General features: G+C 42.4%; 1 protein-coding gene across 1 annotated transcript in view; it reads right to left on the bottom strand.

Moving 5' to 3' along the window:
• UNC5D (unc-5 netrin receptor D) overlaps positions 1–24,169 on the bottom strand; it is a 74,409-nt gene that overhangs the window by 46,650 nt on the left and 3,590 nt on the right. The window contains exons 2-3 of the mRNA XM_086767728.1: positions 20,963–21,106; positions 18,203–18,306 (exon numbers count right to left, since the gene is read on the bottom strand). Coding sequence (XP_086623854.1) covers positions 18,203–18,306; positions 20,963–21,106 — 248 coding nt within the window. The remainder of the gene's footprint in view (positions 1–18,202; positions 18,307–20,962; positions 21,107–24,169) is intronic.

The raw sequence follows: 24,169 nt of genomic DNA, 5'->3' as shown, positions 1-24,169 counted from the left end.
CATGAAGGCAGTTAATTAATTCACTATAAATAATACAGAAGTCATCTCTAGTTGAGCTCTTAGTTCCTTAAGAACAAAAATACTGTTATATACACAAAAAAACTAGACAATACCATACTTCCCCCTGTAGAATCTGACTTTACATTTAAAACGAAGGAAGAAAAAGGCTGAGATATTCTAAAACTCATAGTATCTCATTTCTAGAGGAAGAGGTATTTTTTAACCAGAGAAGAAAACATGTTTGAGGCTGGTTTCTTTTCTACAAAAGTTTCTTTTAATATAAAATGTTTGCAATAGATTGTCCTCCACATCATGATTAACAGCGGGTGTATCAGGCTTCTGAGACTTTCTCCGCTGACTGCAGTGCGAGCCCAGGGAGGCTGTGTCACCAGGCTAACACTGCCTTTTCTGAATATTACCCCTGCCACTAATAGGAACATCCCGACATCCTGACTATGCCACTAATCTGAATATCCCCCCGCCACGGAGCAGCTCAGGCCTCCGGCTAGAAAAAGTTTATTCTACCTTAGCGTTGATTTAGGTCTCCTATTCCCCAATCTTTAAAAGCCTTATTAAAAATGGCTTTTTCAGTGACCTGTGGTGTTTAGCGGAAGAGAACAAAATACATTTATTTCAATTCCTTTCAGATCTAGCTGAAAACTCCTGTTTCTAAAAATTCAAGTGTGTCTAAGTTGGAGAAACGGCCCTTGATGTCACAGTTCGAATGGATGGGTATGGGCAGGCAGGTGCTCCAATTACAGTGATGCATTAGGACGGCAGCATCTCTCTGTTACAGTTTTATTTGGCTTTCCACCCTCAGACTCAAACAAGTAAGTAGGAGAAGCCTCCATCAGCATAAATCACCGGGAGATTAATAAAAAGCAAAAGTCAGTTTGGTGGATACAAGCCATTCGTATCTACCTTTATGATCTCACAGTTATTTTATCAACACAATCAGAAAACATTAATCTTCCTCGCTAGCAGCCTATCGCTAGCAACACCCGAGAAGCAGGTCAGCTGCACCTGCTGCATTTTTCCACATTAATCCACTGAGGGAATACTGTTACCGAATCGTTTAATCACAGCGCTGCTGTGCTGCTCTGGTAAGCATACTTTTCCTTCATTAGACCGAATACAGAATGTCATTACAGAAATCCGACACACTAACTCACACATCAGCCTGGGCTTTTGTTGGCTGCACCGCGGAAAGCGGCACAGGAATCTTCTCTTGGAAGAGATGCACCCAGTTATTGCAAGGGGCATCACCCAAAAACTCAAGTGCTGCAGGCTGCTAATGCACATTTTCTTTCTTATTATTTCACTTCACGTGGCACGCAGCTAGCGTATTTGCTACATAAACCTCCAGCAGCCAGAGCAGCCAAGAGAGAGGATACTCGGGATACTCACTCACGGGACCCTGCATACCATCGCTCAGACTGAGCCGTGTCTGGGTCGCAATTCAGTGAGCGTTTTTGTCTGTATGCTTCAAAATCACAGCCAAAAACTCATAGTGCTGAAAAATCCAGAGGAGGGGAAAAAGGCTAATGTCGGGGGCGGGAGGGGGGGAGTCAAAATGAAGTTCAAATATGCTTTTGGATAAGTATAATGGGAAAGGTAACAGCCTGTACGCATATTACGTATATCTCAATTTATAACGCTAAGGTGGGCAAGGAGTTGACTCAGACATGCTATTTTAAAACAGTCAGAAAGATACATTGCTGAATATGCCATAGCTAACGGTACATTGTCTGACTGTTAAAGATATAATCAGATCTCCACATAAGTTCATCTTTATGCCTCTTTTTGGAGGAATAGCTAACTAACATTAATGGGAATACGGCTTTTTTACCTCCCTGCAGAAATTCTGAATGAATCAGCATTAATAAACCCGAAGGTTATCATGTGGGCTTAGCTGGTAGTTTTCCAGTGGGGCAGTGCACACAAATGACTTCAATTATTTTACGGTAAGCAGAAATAAATTATCTAGTTGAAACTCAAATCTTAGTCCCTTGGCTATAAAGCTCAGCAATAGAGATGAGCAGACGAGACTCATCTAGAGCTTCTCTTTTTCTAGGCACTCAGAATCTAAGGATACACAGTAATCCACAGATCTTGTTTAAGAGCATGCAATCCACACTATACAATTCTCAGTACTGTGAATTAGGATGGTGAGAAAGAAGCAAACGGCTAAGGGCTCCGGGGATGGTGTTCATGGGGCCACACCGGTGATGTTTTATTTGTTCTTCGATGCACAGACCTTTGGAAAGTAATTATAAGCACAGTTGACACTGAAAAAAAAACATTTTTAGATAAGATTATTGGAAATGAGGTTTGCAGTGTTTGGCTAACATGGCATGCTGATAGGCATTTATACCAAGTTCTTAGAGATAAGAAAATTGTCTCAGAAAGCTTATAGTAATCGAAAACAAAGTGCAAATAAAGAGATCGCTGCTCTTGCACTTCTGCTTCTGATTTAACATCCCTGCGCAGTGTTACAATAACCCAGTAGCATCTCTACCCATGCTTCAGATAATTGGTCTCAAGCAAATTTAGAAGAAAGGTCCAAGGCTTTGGGAACTGAATGTCAGGAGCACGGCTCAGATAGCACACCAGTACGCGTGGATACGATCCTGCTGAGAGCAACAGTCTGTTCCATGCTGTCAGTGATCGCACCTGGGATTAGCTGGGCAGTTCTCATCCGTGCGGTGGGGTTTCTGGCCTCCTCATCTCAAATATCACACCACCGTCTGCGCTCCTGTCTGGTACACCACAGCAAAGGCGGCTATAATTTTACTGTTCGCAAGAGTTACGGTGAATCATGAATACATATCGTTACTCTTTTTTGTAAGCAGCCTTCTGAGATGATAGTTTCAAGAAAGTACCTGTGAGATATTACTAACGGAAACATCCTTTAGATCATTAGTGAATCATCTTTCCCGACACACTGGAAAAAGTATTTAAACTCAAACTCTCTAAAGAAATACAATTATCAGTTAACAAATGCATAATGCTCTATCACATCAGTAGATGGATATTAAATACAGCTGAGCCCCAGATTCACAACTTCACTGCTTTCTCTAATGACACTGTTTGCAGTTACAAAGGGTGGTGTAATCTATGTCCACAGAGGTAAAACATTCCCTAAACCTTTAATGTTACAGCATTTCAGTTTCACAGTACTCTAATATTTATTCCAGCTTATAAAAGGATCAGTACAAGTAGATTGCATCAGCAGAATCTGAAGAGAGAACCCTCACAACATTAGACATAAAAGGCATGTTGTAAAGAGAAACGGAACCAGAAGGTGCATTAAAAAAAAAAAAAACGACTGCTACTTTGAAGTTATCAGAGATCCTGGAACTGGTATCTACCAGTGGGTGTTTTCTCGTATCAGGCTGGCTGGGTAGGCTGAATGTTTCAACCTATCAACAATCTTTTCACCTCTGAAACAGCATAATGTGCCTTTTTTTTTTTTAAGGATGTAAGTTTTCCCCCTCTTTGATGTTAAGGAATCTATCTCTAAGGTGGTAAATTTTCTTCTTAGAAGCTTACATTTGTATCTCTAAGTGGAGCTCCCAGTAACTACACTAGGACAAAAGTTTTCTCTGTACTTTGGAGACATCATATACATTCTTCCTGCCTGTTTCTGAATGCATAACATCAGGATGGTTTGAGAAATGCTTTGCCGTGCTTCTCTTTCTCAACGAACCTTGTATGTTTTCTTTGCACAACAGCCCGCTCCCTGAGCAAGAGAGACGATGTTTCCGAATTCTAGTTGCGCATATGACATTGTCAGGTCTTTGTAACCAACAATCAGAGGATAATGCAGCCTTCTACCAAACAGATTTGATCTTTCTGCTCACAAACCTTTCCTTTCAGTGCCCAAACTCAGAAGTCTGAATCCCACTGAAAAGGGAATAAAAGCAGCTGCACATGAAAGTGTTGTGTGGAAGTGCAACGTGCTCTCCACAGACTCGGGAATACAGCAGGTTCATTGTACGTACCAGAAGTTTTAAGTATCAGGAGAAGACAGAATCGTGGAATAGAACAGATTGCCAAACGTGCTGAAGATCTCACCTTCAGGAATGAGGGACAGAAAGAGCAAACCAGACCTCTAGGTGCTGACACAGCAGCAGTAAACAATCACATCAGCCACTCCTCCTGCTGACCAGAACAACAGGCCAGCATCGATAAAACCGCCCGCTATCTCATTCGGTCAAGACGTACACTGTAGTAAAGTTTCTGAATCCTTGTAGGACTCTTTCACAAAATTACTTTTATTATTTATATTTATAAACATAAGGATAAAGTCTTATAAAACTTATCCTTTCATGTTCAAGCATTCAAAATTAAGAACAGTTCTGAAAACAGTACCAGAAAAATATCTGCCACTGCAAAACAGTACATCAAACAGAAAAGCCCCAAAGCACATGTCTTTATAAAAAGAAATTATCTATTCAGGAGAACTACAAAGTTATCTCACTTTTTCCCCCCCATCTCATTTTAGCAATCTAATTCAGAAGTGTTTTGCTCCAGCATTTCTATTTCATGATCTCAGTAGCTCCTGGGTGTACTGATTTACTCAGAACAAGCCAAAACTCAGAAGGAAAACAAACATCTTTTTCTGCTGGAGGAAAATACAGTACAGAGTTCACTTGCTTGCATGAAAACCAGCACATATACTCATTTTGGAGAGAACATCCAAAGATTTTTTCAAATAAAGGGTGTACATGCAGGGACTATGATGCTTCCAATAGCTGCAAAATGCACAAAATAAACAAAAGAGGCACCTGCAGGTATTGCTGAGGAGACAAGAGGAAAGCTGACAAACACCAGTGTTCCAAATAATCAGCACAGGTACAGAAGGGCTACAGGTGAAAAATGAAGTGACAGATTTAACACATTCAAACAATGCAGTGGCAGAATAATGGAGAGAGGAGTGTCATCTCAAACTGCGTATTTGGATGGCAGAAGGCAACAAGTAGAGTGTGAGTGTTCCTCCTCTCTCTAGCAGCTGGTCGGAACAGGAATGAAAAGGCTGTGGTGGGTTCCAGCTAAAGGCACAGCTCTCACTGCAGCCGGGAGAGTCCCGCACGCTGACGGCAAAGCACACGAGTTCAAACCATATCAGATACCCCTGAGCTTGGCTTCCGAGATAAATCACAGAACGCGCTTACCTGGAACTTAATTATCTTTTCGCTAAATGACAAACACATATCAGAAGCAGGGTTTCCACAACACTGGTGTGTTGGTATTTCTTCTGGCGGGCGGACGCGCCAGTGCTGAAACGACTGGTCCAGTCCAACAGACTGCTTCCTAGGCACAGGGGTGGAAACTGCGTTTATTACAAAACCAGTAACAGTCAAAGCGTGGATCTAACACACAGAGCCTAATAACTAGGTTAGTCTCACGCAGATCTTACACAAGCTATGACTCCCTGAGATTGCTCGCACACAATACACTGGATTTTGTACCTGAGGCTATGGAGATCGGCAGGTCTTCTACGATGAGCCTGAGGAACGGGCAGCAACACTGGATACATGAAAAATGCTCAGGGCACCCCTACAAGAAGCGACTTTGGAATTCCTCTTGACTCAACTACTCAAAAGGCATTATTTTACCTGCCAGCGTCACTTTGTTAACACTACAGTTTAAAACAATCTAAGACAGGCAAAGTCTCCAAACACGTTATTACGCGCAGAGGGTCACCAGCCAGCTACGCGTGACTCGCGCGCCACTCCTGCCTGACCTTGGCTGCTCACTCAGGTATGTTTAAAAGGGATGTTTGTTTGCTAGTCAGCTGTCTGCAGTGGAAACAGGGACAAACGTTAGGAAAAAAGCATTGCATTGACAACACAGGCTCTCCGTACTATTTCAGAGTTGCCAATGCCTAAAAAAGAGCACCCAAAATACATCCAGTTCAACGTTAAATAGCTTAACAATAATTTTTGTTTTAATAAAACATGATTGTAACAAAGCAAAAAGAAAAAAATAAACTCCCCACCAACCTAAGTTGCACAACCAGATATCCCAGTTTACGTGATCGGTTGTGTTGCTGTGAAATACACACAGCTCACAAAACCCACTGACATGTCTTGGAAGGTATTTAAAAGACTGCCAGTTCTATGCAAAACCGCGTCCTTTTTATTCCCCACTTACACAGAATAACTAGGAAATAAAAGGCTTTTTATTTCAGCACATTGAGCAATGGCATTGAAGCGGTTTTTACAAGCACTGATAATCTCAAGCCTTTTTGGCCTTTGAAACCCGGTCTTTGTCTGAGCCTCTGCAGAGTTTTACCCTGGGCTCTATACTCCATGTATTACAACCGCTGTTGTGATACCTGATCCACGATCTCCACTGAGGAAAGTTCAGAGAATTGAAGATGAAGTAATTTAGGAAAAAAGACAGAAAGGCAACACTGAAGCAGACGTTTCTCTCAAAGACAACAGGTGATGAAGGGCAAGGAACGAACACTGGATTTGACCAAAGATGAAACAGCATATAAAATAAACTAAATCTCGATTCCGTGTTTCTGTTGTCCATGCTTCTATGAAGCAGTCACAGGCTTTAAAATAAAAAGGCTTTAACTGAGCAGATATTTTATAAACAGGCTCTACATATTATCAGTGTCATTTTCTGAACACAATCAGTTCAGAGCAGCCTGTCAAGTATTACCCATAATAAGAGCAGAAAGTATGAAAAATTAAAATGACAATGTTGCTCTTAGAAGTAGCTAAAAATCTGCACTGAGCAGGGCATGTTTGGGTCTCTGCGTGTGTTTGTATGCAACAGAGGGAAATGGCAGAATTTTAAAATGCAGAGCAAATAAAATGGGAGAAGAGTTTACACAAATAATTAAATGAGCAATTACAAGGCAGCTGCAGCATGGTTTCAGCAGAACAGAATCAACATTTAGAGGTTGTTGTGTTTCATTTGGTAGGTATGTTAAGCACTGATAAACAGAGATACAGGGAAGGTAATTTGATACTTCCAAAATCTGTAACGACTCTTCAATAGGATTTTATGTTCTAAGCAGGTTCAAAACTGCTTTGTCCACCCACCAGCCATTCCATTTCATTTGCTTAGTAATTGCTGCTTTAATCTGCAGCATTTTTCACCGTATGTACAGTGCTGGATAGTGGCTAATAAAAAAAAATAATAATCTGAATTTCTTCAGAGCCTTGGAGGAGTAACAGAAAAAAAAGCACTAATGATGTACGTACCTGGAAGAACTACCTCTTTTCCCCAGCTAACCGAATAATTGGTCCTCTGGTCTGCAAGTGGTGCTGGAGTTAACAGAACCTTCACTCCCCAAAGACAGACTTACACAAGTCCATGAAAAATCACGATCAAAGATCACACCATGTGGCTTCATTCTGGAAATGTTTCTAGCATTCATGTGTGTGTTGTGACTTCCAAAGTGATGTCTGTACTTCATAACTCTTTACTACTTTATGCCAAAATTGATCTAGTATAGAATCCTACACAGAAAACTCTCAGAATAGATATCTGTGCAGTTCTTAACATCTCCAGAAGATGCTGTGGGATATTAAAATGTTGCTTTCCAGAATTTTAATGTCAGTATTTTAAAGGTATAATTCATAAACAGCAATACCACAGAGCATCCAACCAGAATTTTAAGATCGTGTATTTGCCAGCTGGCTGCCACCTAAATGAGGTGAAGGTTACACATGCCCTACCGTAAGTGTAGGGCCTCAGAAGTCCTTAATAATCATTTTAATACCTTTATATCTTAGAAGTCTTGGATATTAGGACAAAATTTTTTACAATGTGAGTTATAGAACACTGGAACAGGTTGCTCAGAAAGGTGGTGGAAGCCCCATCCCTGGAAACGTTCAAGGCCAGGCTGGATGAGGCTCTGAGCAGCCTGATCTAGTCGGGGATGTCCCTGCTCCTTGCAGGGGGGTTGGACTGGATGACCTTTGAAGGTCCCTTCCAACCCTAACCATTCTATGATTCTATAATGTCTGACCTGCTAACCATTATAATACGGCATAATTTCATAATTTCAAGGTGAATGTATCTGTTTAGAGACATTACCAATTACCATTAAACTTGGATTTGTAATACGACCAAATTTTTTTTCCAGAAACACCACTGCTCATTAAGTTTGGGAATGGGTGCAGTACCAGGCTGAACATCTGAGGCAGAAGAGAACATTCCCTCCTGCGGAGCAGGCTGCCGAAGAGACCTTAGAGCGTCGGCGGCACAGGCGCTGCCAACCAGCTACAGACAGTCAGGGCTCCCGAAACGTTGAGACCTGCTTGTCATTACTAACAGCAAGAGTTAACTATTTGCATAATTCCTTCACAAAGCAAGAGGAACTTATTTCACTGTTCCAAATGCAATGTCATCTAATTCTGTCACTTCTAACTTAACTATTAAATTTCTTGCGGCTTCCCATAACTTTATGATTTAAAGATGTGAATGTTGGCTACAGTGGTTGCTTAAAAGTAAAACCAGTCTATAGGAAGAGCTTACACGTAGACAAATAATCATCGAGACATGCTGCATACTTGAGCTCAGTCTTGAAAGTGAAATGTCTTTGGTGAAAAATGAAACACATTTCTTGTATTTGTAACTAACGTACTTTAAAAGTAAAACAAATATTGATATTCCAGACACGAGACCCAGGATCTATAACTGACTGGATAAAATGCATGCTGTTTGCATTTAGCAATCATAGTCTGTTTTCTGTAACTGCAAACAAGATTCATTGAAGACTGTAATTCATCAGCCCCTTTTGCCACGGTGTTTTACTGCAATACCATTATCCTGCCATATTACATTTTACTGTATGCGTGCAAGCCCCATAAATACAAACGCCCATGTAAAATAGGCAGCAACGACTCTCGCTACTTCTGGAATACTTGCAGCTTTTGAATTTTATGTGAGTTTCACATTTTGTTGATGTGTTCGCAATGGAATGCGTACTGCCCAGAAGAGAAATGATTTTCCATTTACATTAAAAGCTGTAGCGGTAAATAAACCATCAGAACTCAGGCAGATATTCTCTGGAACATCCACAGCAGTCCATTAAAATGTCACAAGCCATGTTAAACATTTGAAAAAGTAGCACTGGATACAGCACATGGAAAACTTAAATAGATGCAATATTGAACGATAAAGATATTGTCGAGTATTGCACAAGCCTCTGCAGAGCACTCAGCACAAGTCCACACTCAGCAGCAATAGTTTGGCACAACAGCTGCCCTTTTATTACAAAAACCCCCAGTATCCCCACAACCCCCAAAAATCAGACAGTAGATGTAGAAAGGGCTGCAATTTGCTACTAATGCTCAAATATGAGCTATTCAGAGATTCAGTCTCACAGAGTATTTATTTATAACAAAAGGGATTTAGTATAAATTTTAAGGTCAACTTCTGCTCAGATTTGCACCTCGCGCATCGCAGTGACTCCGTACTGTCACCCATGAAGCATTCCAGCTGGGAATCGGCTGCCCCGAGCCAACGCCATACGCGACACAAAGCCAGCGGTCACACACCAAGCACCGCCGCGTTGTGCTAGCACAGATGAGCAGAGCCTAGCGAGCTAAAGACTTTTTGTTTTGCTTTTATTTATTTGAAAGTCGTTTATAAACACTTCTCTCTAATATCATGGTTTATATGGCACTTCAGTACAAAGGGACTGACATTTCTAAGAAACAGTAAAAACCTACAGCACCTGGAATTTATTAAATTCACCACAGACAGACTGGGTGCATTTCAGTGGCAGTTTTAGGAGGTGCTCCCTTTTACAGGACTACTGGTTTCACACCCTTCTTCAAATCTAAGATGTACCAAGTTCACATTAAACCCAGGTCTCAAGAAGGTGATTGAAACTCCTTCTGACGGTTAATTTCAGTACAGAATATGGAATTTCACTATTCAATTAAAGAAACATTTAAAAACCTGACTGTCCAGTCCACTGAATTAAACAGGAACAACCTACGACAGCTTGAGAAATGTAAAGCCCTTTGTCACTGACAGAAGATTCAGTAGTAATATGCCTCCAACATACTACAGCACCTGTCCAAAAGAGGGAAAGGAACTTAAAACTAGTTGTCTGAAAAGATTACTAGCTACAAAAGCAAGCCATTTTTTGCTCCTGTACCATAATATTTCACTCTCTGAAGCACTAATCAGGCAGAACATACAGAAGAGAGACTATCCTGCACTTAATTCAATGCGTATTGACTGAGTATTTTCCAGGCTACAGTTCCAAGACCAGGTTGACAACAGCCATGGAGCGCAAAATCACGGCTATCAAGAACCAGACAGTAAGAAGGAATTACCACCAGTGAAGTAGAGAGGATGTTATAATTTATTCTGTTTGCTGACTCTGTTGCAAACGAGCAGGATCTATTAGTCATATCGATTCCAGATGCTACACCTAAGCTGGTACAGAGCTGCATAAAATGACAGAATCAAGTCGTCCACATTCTTCATTGTTTCACTTTGAAAGAAAATTATTGTGTCACTGAGAGGCAGCGACTCCGGTGCTCAGTACGTTCTTAAAATTAATAGAAAGAAAAATATCCTTTGGCAAGAGCAGAGGGAAGCACTAAGGTATGATTAGGGTTACCAACCTGCCAGCGTTATGGATATGACACCTTACCACAGTTGCCTCATATAGTCAAGGTAATAGGTACAAACAGCACTCTATCATGTTAACGGCGGGTCTGTAATACATAGAAAATAGCAGTACAACATGTATTTCTCAAGGATGAGGGCTTAATACCTCTTTAGAAATCCACAGCTTGCATCTCCATTGCGTTGCACTTTGTGTATCGATTCAGAGCTGAGATTTGTAAAAAGCAGCTGGGGGACCTCGCCTGGCTGGCTGGCTTAGGGGTCCAGACACGTTTAACTCCTCTAAACATCTTTCAGAACCTACATCCAAAGGGTTACAGAATCTTAGATACTGTGGTGGCATTTAAAACTCCTATCACCAGATTATACAGGACAGATTAAAAGGACTTCAAGGACACGCTTTAGAGAAGAATTAAACTCGGAAGGAGGAGAAAGTATTAAACAGAATGAAGGAGAGACTGGAAATGCTATACTCAGCATATACACAACCAGCAGCAAGCTTGTCAAACGCAGCAGACGGAAGGATCTATTTCTGATGTGTTCCCCCTCGCCCACCCCAAAAAAGAAGAGTTTCAAGAAACTGAAGAGAACATAGACTAGAGAAAAAACTCTTTAAAAAAAGTATAAAAGTAAAAGTCAGCTGAGAAGATACAGAAAGTGTATGTCAGGAAATTCCCTTGAGAAGATGTAGAGAAGAAATAAACGGTCTTACACATTATACTCTATAAAACTGCTTAAAACCCATCAGATTTACATGAAGAGAAAGCAAAATCAATCTATACCACTTATTGACTGAACCACAGACTGAAGCTCTGACTTCAGAGAATTCCCGCTTGTGTCCTCCCAGGATGGACTGCGCAATTGCCTCTTGAGAAACCTTTTTCCAGGACTGGGACGAAAGAAGGGAAAATGCCTGAGAACTTGAGAAGCGAAGCAAACAGAGACACTACTGAACTCCATCAGGCACCATGCAACACGTTCTCTCTTTTTGAAACGGGCTAAGCTACGGCTCATCGCCCCAGCCAGTCTGCGTTTCACCTTTTCAAGGCTGAGCTGTGGCCATTTATAAGCTGGATGCAGAGTGTATTTTATCCAAGGCTGTAGGTTAAGGATGTGCTCTAAAAGTCATCTAAAAGCAGTGTAATGCTTTCTTGGTGTAAGACAAATGTTGTAAGACAACAACTGCTGTGGCTCCCTAGGAACAATGCAAAGTAATAAAATAAACTTACAGAACAACAACAAACAAGCGCAAAACACATTTATTGAAAACATAGCACTGTGAAAAAAAATCATACAACCCAAGTATGACAAGTATTTTACCTCAACAACACGATGTGCTTTTAGCAGCAGCTGAAGCTAGTGATACACGGGGATGGCTGCCCACTAGGATGAGAAGCTGCAGATGTAGCTGATGGATTTCTAGAGACGGGCTGTCGGAGCCCACGGAGCCTGGCACGCAGCTGTGCCTGAACAGGCACGGAGTACCTCAGCCTAGCTACGCTGCTCTGCACCAGACCCCGAATTTGTTAAAGCTGCTGTAAAGATTTCGTTCTAACAACAGAAGTTTGTGTGAAGGGAGGGCACCAGGAAGCCAGACTAGTAGACAACGTAGCTTGAAGAAGCGCATCGTGTATTACGCCACTGTCAAATAAAGTGTTTTTTAAAAGGGTTGTTTTTGTTTTTTTTTTTTTTTAATAGAGAAGTCCTTCTTCCCTTCACAATTTTCTTCAAAATGTTCCCAAAACAACTAGCTGTACACAATGAGCAAGGTTAGTCTGGTGAAGGGATGCAGACAACCATCAGGAGCAAGGCCAAAGAGGTTGCTCTGGCAAACTCAATACTCAGCTCCACATTTTCCGAGAGGAGAACTCGGCCCTTTCCTCTCATTTTCATCATGCCAATGAAAATCAGAAATACTTCCTCTAATATCCATGGAGTGAAACAGTCTCAGCAATACAAAAATTGGGCTCGGAGATCCGAGTCCAAGGTACCCACCTGGCAGTCTGACAAAAACGACCAGCAGCCAAGGGCTCCTCAGAGAGCTTGGCAGATCCCTGTACTATACAGCAGCCGCCTCATTGCACACACTCCAAGCTAAATGAGGCCTCTATTGCACACAATTAATAAACACATCTATGGGGAGAATCTGTTGTGGGGATTGAAAGCCAGAACTGTCTCTTCCCTAGGCCAACTCTGCATCAATAGTGAAGGAAATGGCTCTGGTCCCATCAAGCCTGTGCCAGCAGAGACTCTCTTACATTTAAATCAACATTTGCTGCAGCAGGGGATTTTCAGATGCTCTAATTAAATGCTGGATCTTCTTTTTTATTTTGATGTTTAACTCATAAAAAACTGAATTTATTTGGGTTGGGTGCTGACGCCTGCAAGCACAGCTGCTCACCAGCTCTGTTTTGCTTGCCATGTGAATGCATGAGAAGAGGATTTAAAACCTTTTTCCAGCCTGCCTGGTGTCAGGATTTGGTTTCTTACTCTCTTTCTGCTGTGGCAATGCACCCAGAACATCTCAAACCCTCAGCAGCCTCCCAGAGCAGAGACATGCAGAATACTGTCACATTCCCTTCTTCATAGCAGCAAACTCAGGAGATGGAAACCTGCTAACAAAGGCCGCAGGGACAGAAAGCAGGCTGGGCCGCAGTGACCGAAGACGGCTGACGTGGACCTGCACGTTCTAGAGCAGAGCCATGGTGCTCCAAGAGATGGGATGCAGGACTGCCACATTTAGAGGTAGGCGCCTATGCTGCCCATACAGAATTCAAAATGGTTTTGTAATTTGCTAAGGCTGTCTAAACTACTGGAAAGGGTAAAACAACAGCTAACACTTCCGTTGCTCAGCTCTCTTGACTGCTGTTGCCACGTAAGGTTTTACTAATGGTAAAATAATAGTATTTCACACACAAGAGATGGGCCTCGGCTCCATGAAGAGTGTAATCAAATTCTTGGAAAGAGAATGCAGATTTAGAGATGCTCCTTTATGTCTTTTACTTAAGACTAAGCTGACACAAGCAACTGAAATTGGCTGCTAAATGAATCCAGACTGCACAGCGCATTGCTGAGCAGCACTAAAATCAGTGCTTGCCTCAGCAGGATTTGGTCTCCTGATTCATGCCTGTATCACATTAAAGTCGAATCAGAATACTGCCATTCTTTATTTGTAATCCTCCTTGATTGTGTTCTGTCACTAATATGCCGTTCAGCTTAAAGACTATTTACTAGAACTGAACTGGACGAACACGCACAGCATTGAGTTTCCATTATTTGTAAATTAATTTATACAAGTCACATTTTAAGCCATACATACTTTAGATATATTTAAACTACGGATCCAAACCTTTAATCTATATTCTCTTAATTCCTTTTCCACACATTGTGTGTGGAAATTAACACACATAAGCAAACCTAATCTGAGTATTTTCATTGCTACTGGTGATGAGCTATGAAGCCTTACTCATTCTAAACAGACGGCAGAAACAGAAATTTCCCCCAAGAAAACTAAACTTGATCTAGAGGAATTCTCTCTAGAGAACCTCTCTGTGAGGTCTGGTCTCGATCGCTGTATGATCTCTGTGTCATCTCTGCTGTCCCACCCCAAAACAGCTGAGCTGAGCTGAATGGGATGAGGTTCAACAAGGCCAAGTGTTGGGTCCTGCACTTTGGCCACAATAACCCCATGCAGCGCTACAGGCTCGGAGCTGAGTGGCTGGAGGACTGTGAAGAGGAAAGGGACCTGGGGGTGTTGGTTGATGCTCAGCTGAACATGAGCCGACAGTGTGCCCAGGTGGCCAAGAGGGCCAACGGCATCCTGGCCTGCATTAGAAATAGTGTGGCCAGCAGGAGCAGGGAGGTGATCATCCCCCTGTATTTGGCACTGGTGAGGCCGCACCTTGAGTATTGTGTTCAGTTTTGGGCCCCTCACTACAAGAAAGACATTGAAGCCCCGAAACGTGTCCAGAGAAGGGCAACAAAGCTGGTGAGGGGTCTGGAGCACAAGTCTTATGAGGAGCGGCTGAGAGAGTTGGGATTGTTTAGTCTGGAGAAGAGGAGGCTCAGGGGAGACCTCATTGCACTCTATAGCTTCCTGAAGGCAGGTTGTGATGAGCGGGGGTTTGGCCTCTTCTCCCAGGCAACAAGCAGGACCCGAGGAAATGGCCACAAGTTGTACCAGAGGACGTGAGGAAAAACTTTTTCTCCCAAAGAGTGGTCAGGCACTGGAATGGCCTGCGCAGGGAGGTGGTGGAGTTGCCGTCCCTGGCAGTGTTCAAGAGGCGGCTTGATGAGGAGCTACAAGATATGGTTTAGTAGCTGTGGCAGCAATGGTAGTGAGAAGACGGTTGGACTAGATGATCTTATAGGTCCCATCCAACCATGTGATTCTATGATTCTATAAAAAATAAATTTTAAAAAGGATTATTGCTGAGAGGCACCATTGGCAAAGATGCTGACTGTGGTGACAGCTCAGGAGTTCTCAGATGTGGGCCCCTAATGCTGCTACTTTTTTTTCTGCACAAAAGCACAGTGAGGGGTTGCCACTGATGTCACATAACAGCACAAACATGCCTGGGAAATGCTGACGTATTTAGGAACAAGTACCTCTGCCTCTCAAGAACTGCTGAGGTCCACTCACTCCGTTTCAAACAAGGAAGCGTTAGCAGTGGCTAACATCACTTAGGGGAAAATATCTGAGTAGTGGCTAGAAATGCAGTAAGGAACAGTGGGGAAAAGAGGCTCTCCCTCCTGGTAATTCTGAGGAAACTATGATGTCAGCCATCACTAAAAAATATCCCTGTTTTCCACTTCTTATAGGACTTACAACAGGAATTTTCAGATTAAGCTATACTATTGATCAAGAACATTTAATTTTAATGCTTCTATCCTTAGATTTAAGAAATCTTCAGCACCTCTAAGCCGCAGAAAAACAATTTCAGAGATCAAGATTTATATTCTTCATAATGAGGCAGGCTCACATAAATAATTGAGCTGAATTTAAATTTCATTCCAGTTGTAAAGTGTCTGCCTCTCACTGAGCAGCACGGCATGATTCGAGGTTTGACTGTATCATTCACAGCCACTGTCAGAAACTACTCACTAGATTAACTTGTGACTATGGCAAGCACGGGAAACGCGTGCTCTTTGGGAAAATAATGTTCCTGAACTTCTGCACTCGGTGGAATAATCGACATCTTCACCAGGGATTCAGACAGATACGGGCATGGTAACACGAAAGGGGCTGGAGTCTCCCATCCATTTTGTTTTCAGATTGCATTTCCAGGTCCATGCAGAGTATGGATCAAACAAACAAACAACAATGCCACAATTAGCATCTATTTTGCATCTAATGAAACAGAAGACGAGCTTCTTTGTCCATAGTTATTTCAAGCCTTATGTTTTCATCCAAGGCTTCATCCAAGCTCTAATGAAATAAATTCCTGGATCAGAACCATATATTTGTTGCCAGCACTGAGTTTGGAAACCTTCTACATTTCTCAGTACCCACGTAACAATTACTGAGCAAGACTTACTGGGTATCTCAGTTATTTCTCATCCACATGTTTAACAGGGCAGGTCATCTTTAACTTGAAAATACCGGAAGAGTTTATAACCTCACACTTACTGCCACAGACCAGAGCCATTACTTATTTGAATCTGGTACCCAGTTTCTAAAGACACCGAATTATTTCCAGTAGACTGTTTACCTTGATGAGCGCTGAATTAGCCTTGCATCCTGAGTCTGTATGTCAAATTTTATTGGCCAAAGCAAATATGACCTGTTAAGATTTACAGGCTTTATTAGCAGCAATAACCATTTTACAATCAACATCAGTGAATTAGGGTTTATTGAGAACTCTACAATTTTTATCTGTAGAAAGCAACTAAAGTGTCAGGTTTTCATTGGATATAATTCCTAGCTTTCATAAAAGACAGATATCCCAATTGTTGCGTGTAAAGCAGTGTGGTTCAAATCAAATTCTCAGTAAAATTCAAACAGCGTAGAGAAGAGTCAGCATGTTTTCCCGAATGGCTGAATCCCAAAACGGTAGCATTTTGGGCTATTTAGCTATACAGAAACTGGAAAACAGTCAGATGTATGTGATCAGTTAGCAAACCATACCTGGTGGGTAGAGGTGTACCCATCATTATTTGTTTCTTTAGGTCTCAAAGAAAATACACATAGATTTTATACAGTTTTTTTTTTTCCACTTGAAAACCTTTTGCTCACCTTTAAACGCTGCATTTTAAGAATGAGTAACAAAACCAAACTGGCACACATCCTCTTCAGACTATGAAAACAGTCAATGTAGAAAAACGTAGTATAATCTCTTCGGGAAGGTGCTAGGATCCATATCACATTAAAAAAAAAAAACATTCCTTCAGTGAACATACAGTGTAATGCAAGGCACAGGGAGTACTTGAGCCTACAAAGCTTTGAGAGCGCATATTAGGCAACTGCACAGAGGAAAAAAATGGTAGTGAGTGAAAAGGAAAGGGAAGGAAGAGAAAGACAACCAGAATTTGAAGGCACCAGACAAGGCAGGGTTCCTCCCTGAAAACTGGGCTGCCAGCTCCCATGTGACGCACGCCGCCAGGACTGCAGGTCAGACACTTCCACAGCTAAGAAAGATGTTTTGCAGTCAAGTAGTTGCCACATCACACTTCATTTCACTTTGTAACTGCTTGTTTCCAGCCTTTTTCCCCTTAACTCTGCACTGGACTTTGGGCATTTTCTTAATAAACATTCACCTGTTTTCCTACGAAGTCTGTCAAGTTTTGTGGAACAGGGAGAACCAGGGTGAAAGGAATAAGCACAGTGGAAACTTTCACCACAGAGATAGCAAATTTATCTGAGACGGGATACACTGGCAGTCTGGAGGTACGTGCATTCAGAAAACCTGGTTCAGCAGTTCAGCAGTGCACGCTGAGAGAAAAAGGCCACCGAGGTGGGCGGCTGGTGGCTTGGGGAGTCTCTGCAGGCAGTGATTACCGGCGCTTCTGCAGAGAATCCCTCACACACCAAGGATATTTAGGCAATTACACCTCTGGAAGTCTGTTTTGTCTCCAAAATAGATGTTTACCAGAATACACATTTCTATAATTTCGGCAATTCTCTGCAATGCAGTATTCATTTTTTTAATAACGCTAAACGTGAGTAAAATAATGCACAGCTGAAGAGAATGTAGTAGCAGAAAGCTGAATGACAGTGTAATGCACATTAGATGCCAAGATACAAATTAATCTGCTCACCATTCTTATCTTTAACTCATTTTCCTTTTGGTCTTTAACACTTCTATCTGATTTTCAGCATCTTTTGCACCCCAGTTTGCTGCATTTCTCCTCTATTTTCAATTAAATCTGCTCAACAGGCTTCTCCCTAACTAAAAAGGATGCATGTTTCTCTGGAGTTCATTTTTCTTTGCTGCTTCTGTTCCTTCAACTAGATAATACCACAGCAACAGTGGAGACAAGGGGCAAAACCAACTCCTGAGTGAAACCATTTGCCTTACTCACCAAAAAGACGCCCCAGAGCACGCAGCAGAGTGCAGTTAGGAGGAGAGCACAGTTTTAGCCTCACCTCGGCTGCAGGGACTCCCTCGGGCGGCCGACAGTGGAGAACGATCATCCCTTCGATGGGAACCTCCTTCCCTTGGGGGTCTTGCTCAAAGTTTTTCCGTAAATCTGCAGAGTTTAATGCAATAATTCATTACACCTCCAAAAGCCATTCCTCCCCAAACAATGCTATGTAGGCTGCAGAAGTGAGCAACAATACCGCTTTGCTGAGTTCTTAACTGTCTGTGTAAAGTAATGGACAACCGAGAGCTACTAATTCCTCCCCAGACGAGAGGCAGAGAGATCCTACCATCTTCAGTTGGGTTTCTCCACCTTTAAGAAACACTCTGTGTATGACTACAGAGACAATCAATGTTAGAACCCACAAAACTCTCTGGTTCCAGTTGTGTATTCAATCTCTCAAGCCATTGCCTTTCCAAAACAGGAGAATTAAATGCAAGAGCAACAACGTGGTGGTGTTAGGGTGCTGTTAGAACCAACTTAGTGTCCAAGATTAGGTGAATAATTTTCCTAGTTCATGCTACTTCAGATGAGTGCCAGGATACTTTATAAAACGTCCTAAGCGATGTGTTTTGTTCAGATCGCCTACGTAGTGCGTGCTGTAGGGAATGGAAGGAAAGGACTGCGAGCAGTTCCACACATTCCAAGCTGCCTGATTGCAAGGCTGCTTCACTTCCGATACCATGGCCAAGCTAATAATTCAGGATAAGGAACAGGGCACGTTGGCTCAGAGTCACACTGATGCGGCCGCAGCACTTCCATGTACAAGTGTCTGGTAAAGCAGAACAGACGCAAAGGAAACCTGTGCCCAATGCCATCAGCCTAACCCAGAAACGCCTGTGGATAAGTGAAGTTTTGCTTGCTGTGACAGGAAAACAAAACAGAAGGATTGTTACTTACTACACGTGCTTTGAGAGTTAGGATGTCTCCATTAGACACACTCATTTTCTTCAAATAGTGTCTCAGACTCCACAGTGTGGATTTACTGATTTAATTTTCTCCATTGCTTACAGTTCATGAAATACACCCCCTTAAACAGCAGAGGCTCTGAATCAGTTACACTTCAATATATTTTATAAAATACACTAAGACTTATTTTAGCAAGCCGGTCACTAGAGAAAGATGCACGCAGTGCATGTATTCTCCTTTTTATGATTCTTTGTTAATGGTGATTTTTTTTCTCCCCACAGAGATAATCAATATCTTTTCCAGTAGCCTATTTAAAAAGTCATTCATTAACAGCGATGCTGCAGTTCTGCCTACAAATGCCTTTATTAGGATGAAAAATAGAGTAAGAGCCATGCTTTCCACACTATGATAAAGAAATCCTTACCTGCTTTTGCAGATAAATACAGAGTGCTGTAATGCTTTGGACCTACTCACAATTCAGCACCTCTAGGCTTTAAGTGCAAAATAAATAGATAAATAAACAAACTCACACTACTATGCATCACGACGACAGCTGCTGTGAAAAAGTTGTGGGTTCTCTTTGCTGCCACAAAATGGACCAACACCTTCTCATCTCAAGTCCTCTACAGGGAATTCCCTAAGCCAGAGCTCCAGGCCCTGAGTGATGTAGCCAGGTTGGTCACCACAGAGAGGATGACACCGGTCCACGAGCGGGCGAGCCCCGGAGAGTCACGGGGCGTGGTTTACGCATATCTGTTGGCAGCTATTCCTTTTTTCTGTCTGGAGTCATAACAAGTCCCATCAGCTCTGCACTCAGGAATTGCCCTTCTTTTCATAAAAAAAAAAAAAACACAGCTTCACGTAAGAGCAGCACAGCAAACGGCCAGTACAGGAACGCAGTTCCCAGGCAGAACACCCAGCCCCACGCAGCCCACGGCGCGGAGCGGGACCGAAGGGAGCTCTCTGGGGCGCCTGCTAGGTTAACACAACATCACAGCTCGGGACGGCAGCGGGGATGTGGTACCACACTGATGGGTTTAAAGGTCCCAACGCACGGCTCCACCTGCTTCTGCTCATTCTGATTTTTACTCATATTGCCGTGCCGTGGGGCTGGGAAATCACAGTGCGGAGAAAAGTCAATAAAAATTCAATTCAGAATAATAGTCCTCTGCAGCTTAGCCCTACAGGGGAATTATTAGCTCATTCAATATTATGACAGCTAATGCACTAAAATAAAAAAAAATTGAAATTACGCATATTTACACATTCAGACTAAATCAGCCAACAAAAAAAAATCCATCGTTTATAAAATCAAGGAGTTGTTACATTCTCCTATTACTTATCCCAAATGTTTATTTTAAGTTATCCTGTTAAAAGACTTATCAAGAATTGCTACAAAAGCTTCTAATGTATTCTTGGTTTGGGTTTTTTTTGTTTGGGTTTTTTTTTTTTTTTTAAATGCAAAGTATAGACATTGTTTAACGGTTTTTCATATTTTTTAGATCCCCCTGTGATCAACATGGAGCAAAGGGGCACTTTTCAGGGTATTTTCCATTTGCATTAACCTTTTTTACTACATTGCATTGTTGTGACACTGTGCATATGCAATCCAGAATCTCTGAACCAAACTTGGTAAGTGTAAACGCAAATCAATCAATCCACACTAAAATAAAAGAGAGCTCTGAAAAAAAAAAAAAAAAACCATGGCATGCTTTCCGTGATATTCCGACAGCATTGCATAGAGAGGGCTTGCCAAGACAGCATCCTTACCAGCACCATTCACGTTTAACCCTAAAGAACAGCACGTTTCCACACCTTACAAAACCCAGAGCAGCAGAACGTTCACTCTACTCACAAGCTATGCGGACAGACGCCTTCCTGCTCTTTGAGGTCCCGAGGTGGCTCCATGCAACGCACTGGCACCAGTAATCTTCTGGGCCATGGAAATCCTCCACCTGCTGTCTGGTCACATTGATGAACACCTCTCGAACTTTCAGTCCTGAAGGGGAAAGACACAGATTACCTGATACAGGCGACCTTACCTGGGCATAAAGCTAGGGGTAGATAAACCTTTTCTTTTAATTAAAGAATTCCATTGTTAATCAAGGCAAAGCTTTAATCACTTTGACAATAATATATTGCCACTAATTAAATTCTAAAAGCTGAGTAGGTCATAATGCACTGAGTTGCAAGAACTACCCACCCACTGTTGTTTTTGCAAGAACAGAACACCTCCCTCAGAAACCTTCTCTCTTGCGCCTTTTTCACGCAGAATGTTTATCTGGAATTTTATAACATAATATACAATAAAATTGTCTTTCCATCTAACATCACAGTGCCCTTGAAAACCTTTCTGAAGTATCCTAGCAGGCCTCCATCAATTCAAACAGCCAGAACTACGTGTGTCCAACAGGAACTAATCAAACGCCCCACTGAATCCCAGTCTGCTCCAGTCACTAGCACCGCAGTTCCACCCAGCAGCTGTTTCCTCACACGGGAGAGAAAAGCTGTGTCTTATACTGCAGAGTAGAGAAAGCTGAGCTCAGGCAATTACAGCCTGGAAGGAGGAGAAAACAAAGAGAGGGGAATAAATGTCACAGCTCACAAATGGAGACGGTCCTCTTCGCCACCCTGTCCTTTCTGGGAAGCGAGTGAACCAGCTACGAAATTGAAGTCTACCTTGCTCATTTTACATGGTTTCCCAACATATAACTTTGCTAAAGTAATCTGTAGTGTGACGTCATCGCTGCCTACTGCAAATCTGCTTGGTGTTTATCAAAATGAATGCAGATCTCTTTCCTGAGGCAGGAACCCATTACACCTAAAGAGCTGAGAAAAGGATCTAGGGAACAACCAAGGCTAGCCAGAAGTAAAGATGGCAAAAGCTTCGTTTAGCTTTTTCTTTGCCTGCTATCATTAGCTTAACCTCCTGGGCACAGGTGAAGGTTAGTGGTATTGCCCTTCAGACAAAGTTTGAAGGTAAATACAAGACATCAAGAAGCCTTACAAACCTGACCCTTTATTTCATACTTGGGACGTTTGCTATATCTGCAGCTACACCTTCGCAGGACAGCCTCGGGGAGAGGCAACGCAATCCAGATCTGGGTTAAAAGGCGTTAGGAATCCTCTGAAAGAGCTAGTCAGAAAAACATTAATTTGAAAACAGAAAACATTCATGCCTACTATTTTCTTCTTTCTCCTCCTGTGCCGCCCCAAGATACTTATTTCCCCTTCACTGGAAATGAATGAAAACTCAATCTTAAAATATTTCATGCCTGTGAAGTTTATAAAGCAGCAAGAAATTTCTAAACCTGAACTCCATCAAAATTGGCTTCCACTTAATCTCAGGCATCATTAACAGCTGGGTACTTCACTCCTGAAAGGCACGGGGAAGTCAATGTGTTCCCCTGGTAAGCAGGAGAAAAGAGGCCCGCTGGGGATGCTCAGCGAGGAGGGGTGGGTCGGTCAGACACGCTTTAAACACTAGAAAGCAGTACAAAGTTTTTGCTACTTTTTCAGTAACAGGCAAAGGAGATGTTTACTTTTTTAATTTACCTTGTTTGGCTTGCCATGTTTCACAGTGATACCTAAAGTCATGGACAAACCTGCGACAGCTTCCTAGGTGGTCTCAATAATCATTTCAGTCACTCAAATATTTATTCCCTCGGTAGTAAGCAAATAGAGGTTTCCTGGTCACTTTTATTTGCATTTTGTTTTTTAAACATATCAATGCAGTTTTCAACAAAACCGTTCACAAACATCCCTTTATTTTCCACCACGGTAAAACCAAGCCATATAAACACAGCACACGGAGCTCCGCAGCGCCGGCAGAGCCTCCTCTCCCTGCTGCCACACTGACTGCAGAACCCACGACAGAAACGCACCGTCCCAATCCAAACATCCAAGCTGCTCTGACAAATCCTGATATTCTCATTTTGTAGAGTGATCTTCATTAAGTTTTTATCTAAAGATATGAGCAGCTACAGTAAGTTCCATTAGAGAGCATCTGAGCCCTGGTGACCTGACACGGCAGGTCTTACCTGGCTGAAGACCGGGCGACCCACCACGCTGTACTGCGCTGACAGACCGCCACCTTCTTGTTACTCACCCCCGGCAAACCAAGCTGTGTGCAGTCCCTGAAGGGCTCCAGAGCCTCCAAATCCAAGCTAATTTTGCAGCCATGTTTGACAAGGTTGCAATCCATCTACTTGAAGACTTCTTTGACAAGCGTGTGAAATGATTAAGTCCTTGACAAACAGTGTCCTTTCCAAGACAGCCTGTCTCCAGTCAGGAGTCACTCATCCAGCATCCACCTCACCGACACGCGCTTCTGCGTAGCCACGCACATTGTACCTGCCTGCGAGCGCAGCGCTGCTCTGTACGGTGCCGGGAAGGTACAGCCTCTTGCTGTACCGCAGTATCTCTACCTATCCTCCCATCCCATCACCAGCTTTTCCCACCCCTGGCCTCTAAGCAGCACCATCCTGGGGAAGAGAACACTGTCACCAGCCACTAACCGCAGCCTTGCTGCCAGCGCTGCCGTTCAGCGCCTGGTTCTGGCACGCCATCTTCTGATCTCTCTCCATCTCTGAGCTACTCTAGGAATTTCTGGAAGCAGCAAACAGAACCAAGGCTGTAAGAACTGCATATTGTACAGCTTACTGGTGCACCCATGCTAATGACGACAGAACCTTTACTGACACCAAACAAAAAGATCTTCACATGGTGATTCATTTTTTGAGAAGCAGAAGCCATTTTTAGGCTCGTTGCAACTGTAAAATTCTGAGTAGTCATCAGTGAATACAGGCATTTACAGCTTCAGATTTATTGAGGTAGAATATTCTCCAGCCCAGCTCTTCCTTTCATTGGCACATTATTTAATTAATTTATATATCAGCCTGTATCTTCTGAAGCAACATTTAATGTGGTTTGAATCAGGCAAACAAACAGCACAGATTTTGGGAAGCTGCTGGTTCAGCGTTTCAAGAATGGGACAGGGAGGAATTCAGGTCCTTTGAAAGGTCTCCCAATTTGCCAATAGACAAAATAAATGCATCCAAAA

This window comes from Chlamydotis macqueenii, chromosome 27 (genome assembly GCF_036417535.1).
Source record: "Chlamydotis macqueenii isolate bChlMac1 chromosome 27, bChlMac1.mat, whole genome shotgun sequence".
Classification (NCBI taxonomy): domain Eukaryota; kingdom Metazoa; phylum Chordata; class Aves; order Otidiformes; family Otididae; genus Chlamydotis; species Chlamydotis macqueenii.
This window is presented reverse-complemented; position numbering and strand designations above follow the sequence as displayed.